This window comes from Gossypium hirsutum, chromosome A10 (genome assembly GCF_007990345.1).
Source record: "Gossypium hirsutum isolate 1008001.06 chromosome A10, Gossypium_hirsutum_v2.1, whole genome shotgun sequence".
Taxonomy (NCBI): Eukaryota; Viridiplantae; Streptophyta; class Magnoliopsida; order Malvales; family Malvaceae; genus Gossypium; species Gossypium hirsutum.
The window spans coordinates 111575522-111579603 of NC_053433.1; the positions used below are offsets into that span (position 1 = coordinate 111575522).

A 4082-nucleotide genomic window follows, 5' to 3' on the forward strand; every position below is an offset into this window, starting at 1 on the left:
ATGAAAATCAAACCTTACATCTGTCTTTACAAAATGCTTACATCCTACATGCATTTCCAAGTGCCTCAATATCTACCTCTTACATTCTGACTTCACTCATCTGCTGCCAATTACTTCCCCAACCCTTATCTTCTCCAACTCTATTTATTCTTTTTTCTTTCACTTTTTTTCTTTTATTTTATATATTTAAACAACTGTTTCCATCAATATTAGTTTTTGTTATTACATACACCGATTGGTATGAAAATAGATTTAAAATTAAATATAAGTATATTTATATGTATATAATTGAAATATATTTATATATCTAAAACTTGTATTAAATTGTATCACATTTGAATGAATATATAAAATTTAGATATTGATCATGTCTAAAGCTCAAATCTTATTAAGTGTATGTATTTTTTTTATTTTAAATAAAAATATATAAAAAAATATTCTTAAAATAATATTTACCACTTTATAAAAATAATGAAATGTTGATAATTTCACAACGAATTAAAATTTAATTCACAACTTACTTAAGCATTTAAAAGTATAATATAAATTAAATTAAATTATAAATTTATATGAAAAGTATTTTAAAAATATCTATAAATTTGAAGTACACATTTTACTCATTTTTTGTACATTTCAATATAAAAAAAAATCATTGGTACGGTACAAATAATTTTTTTTTTGAGTTAGTGGGTAAGTAGGGGTTGTTGCCCTTAAAATGAAAAACTTTAACTTTAGTCCCTTAGAAAGTTGTAATTTTACACGTTACTATATAATAAAATTACATTTTGAATTTTAAAATGATAATATTTTAATTTAATTTTTTAAAAAATTAAAAAATTATAAATTAATATAATGATTAAAAAATATTTTAATTCGAAAATTTAACAATATTAAATATTTGAAAACATTATGAAAATACACGAACCATTTTATGTTGGAAATTAAAAGATTAAAATTTAAATGTAAACAGGACTAGAATTAAAATTTAATCATCATGAAGAAAAACATCAACATTCATCCACCTGTCAACACATGAAGGCCCTTCCTATTTATATAGATGTATATATAAACTAAATGTTAGGGGCTTAAGTTTAAAGTTAATAATTTATTGGGATAGGAATTAAAAAGTAAAATAGTGATAAAAAGGGAGAAAGGTTTAGATAAATAAAGCAATAATAACAAAATATTTTTATTATTTTATTTCAGAAGCTTAAGCCATTAGGCATGGAATTTATAAATAAAAAATAAAAAAAAATACTTTCCTTTAAAAAAATGAATTTCATATAAAAAAATTGAAAATAATTAAAAAATAGGGCTCATGTGTAGCAAGCACCATATATACACCCTCACTTCCTCCTCATCCTCTGCTCATTTTTTCTCAAAAAAAGCAGACTCTGTATCTTCTCTTCCTCTCTACCATTTCCTTCTTTAAGCTAATTTATTAGTTTCTTGCTAGCTAAGCATGGCAAAAGAAGGAGAGAACAGCACTTTCCATGCCAGGGATTATGTTGACCCTCCACCAGCACCATTGATTGATGCTTCAGAGCTTAAGAAATGGTCATTTTACAGAGCATTGATAGCTGAGTTCATTGCAACTATGCTCTTCCTTTACATCACAGTCTTGACTGTGATTGGTCACAAGAGCCAAGTTGCTACCTCCCCTGACGCATGTTCTGGTGTTGGCCTTCTTGGTATTGCTTGGGCCTTTGGTGGCATGATCTTCATCCTTGTTTACTGCACTGCTGGTATTTCTGGTATGTTATTCCATTCATTTTCTTGGATTTTCGAGTTCATAACATAGTATGATAACATTTCAACGGTTAATTGATTTAGTTTCTCTTGGCATGGTACGACAGGGGGTCATATTAACCCAGCAGTGACATTTGGGCTGTTTTTGGCTCGTAAGGTCTCATTGATCCGAGCCATTGCATACATGCTGGCTCAGTCATTGGGAGCCATATGTGGGGTTGGGCTGGTTAAGGCATTCCAATCAGCATACTACAACAGGTATGGAGGTGGAGCCAACACTCTAGCAGATGGTTACAGCACAGGCACTGGTTTGGGTGCAGAAATTATTGGAACCTTTGTGTTGGTTTACACTGTTTTCTCTGCTACTGATCCTAAGAGGAAGGCTAGAGACTCCCATGTCCCTGTAAGTACCTTAACATTTACTCTTCTTAAAGATGGCAATTCATTTGTAGTTTCAACATAAAATCATTACTATATTTGCACTTTTATTTGACATCCAAATTAATGATATGATAAGTTTTTAATTATAGCAAAAATATTGGTATTTAGATCCAAAGATAATGAAGATGTGAATCTGATTTTTCTACCCTATTAACACAAGTAGTTAAAAGAAATAGTGGGATGAGGTGGCTTATCATGGCTGTGATTACCATTAAACCAAAATTTTTACTGTGTATTTTTTTTCCATGACAAAAAGGCAATGCTTTATGTCATAAAAATCTTGGTCGTTTTCAGACCAACGTGAAAACCTTGTTAAAAAGCAAAAGTAAAAAACGTCATTCCTGTGCCTTCTTGTTCATCAACAACGTCTCTTTTTAACTAATTTCCTTATTTAGTAAATTTGAGAGATTTTTAATTGAACATAATATGCATGGGAAAATAATTAAATTAGTTTGTTAATTATGTTAAAAAAAGGTATTGGCTCCCCTCCCCATTGGATTTGCTGTATTCATGGTTCACTTGGCTACCATCCCAATCACCGGCACTGGCATCAACCCTGCTAGAAGTATTGGAGCTGCTGTTATCTTCAACAACAAGAAAGCTTGGGATGATCATGTTAGTATACTTCTCAACAACTCCTAAATCTCTTTTAAACTGGATTGGATTGATGGTCAAATTGGTTAAATCTTTATATTTAATTATACATTCCTATATTCTTTCGTATTTTGGTGTTTGAACTTGGTAACGTAAAAATTTGATGACTTTGCAGTCATCTCATTAAATCTTGATGGACTAGTTACCAAGTTTAGGTGTCAAACTAGACTTAATTTCCTTGGTCGAGGAATAAAAGTTTTATTAACCATTTTATAATTATTCATTATCTTAATTTACCCTTGACATGCTTTATTTTGATTCTTTTTTCAGTGGATTTTCTGGGTTGGTCCCATGATTGGAGCAGCCATAGCAGCATTCTACCACCAATTCATCTTGAGGGCAGGAGCTGCTAAGGCTCTTGGTTCATTCAGAAGCCAAACCCATGTTTGATTCATTTGCCTTTCCTTGACACTTTTCTAGAAGAACCCTCCAAAAAAACACATATATATAAATTGTGAAAATAATGTGGGAATTTGCTTGTTATGACTTGTGTATGTTTAACTGTCCCTTCAGAGCGCTCCCTTTTTTCTTCAAAATTTCCCTTCGAGGAAGTTGGAAAATTTTATAGAAATTGAAGGGTTTCATGAAAATGTAGATAAACTACTCTTTGAGAAGTGGTGGGGGTAGAAGGGGCTTTTCAAGCACTTTAATTTAGCTTCTTATTTTGTACTAGTTTCAAATCATCGCCCATTTGTTTTACTTTATTATGTAACAATTGGCACTTATTATTCAAGCACTTCTATTTAGCTCTTATTTCTCATTGACAGATTCTTTTTACTATTTTTTAATAATAAAAAAAATTAGTATTTATTAGTATAAAATTTTGGTGAAAAAAATCTTCAACACATGGACAGTAATTTGAATAGAAAACGAAAAAATAAGACTAGGTTCTAAGACGTATATTAAGTCATTATTTTTAAGGTTTTATTCACCTCATATGCAAATGAGTTTCAAGAAAATGAACTTCGATGAAAGTAATCAACTAAGTACTGAGTAATGTATAATAAAAAATTTTAATTTATATAAAATAATTTTTAAAACTTGCTGGTATGATTTTCGAATGAAATTTCATCCCTATTTATAAGAATTTTCATGTTTTTTTTCATAGAGACATAGTTTAATAGATAGTTTAATAGATGTCTTTTTCGAATAATAATATCTTTAAAAAGGCATAATTATTTATTTAATATATCTTTGATTAAACATAAATATTCAAATAATTGAATTGTTATAATTTC

At 29.4% G+C, this 4082-nt stretch overlaps 1 protein-coding gene across 1 annotated transcript; it reads left to right on the forward strand.

Moving 5' to 3' along the window:
- Positions 1–1225: 1225 nt before the first annotated feature.
- LOC107915850 (probable aquaporin PIP2-5) lies at positions 1226–3597 on the forward strand. Its single transcript, XM_016845050.2, has 4 exons — positions 1226–1754; positions 1857–2152; positions 2665–2805; positions 3115–3597. Exons 1-4 carry the CDS (start codon positions 1463–1465, stop codon positions 3232–3234), a joined length of 849 nt encoding a protein of 282 aa, XP_016700539.2. The 5' UTR covers positions 1226–1462; the 3' UTR covers positions 3235–3597.
- Positions 3598–4082: the final 485 nt, after the last annotated feature.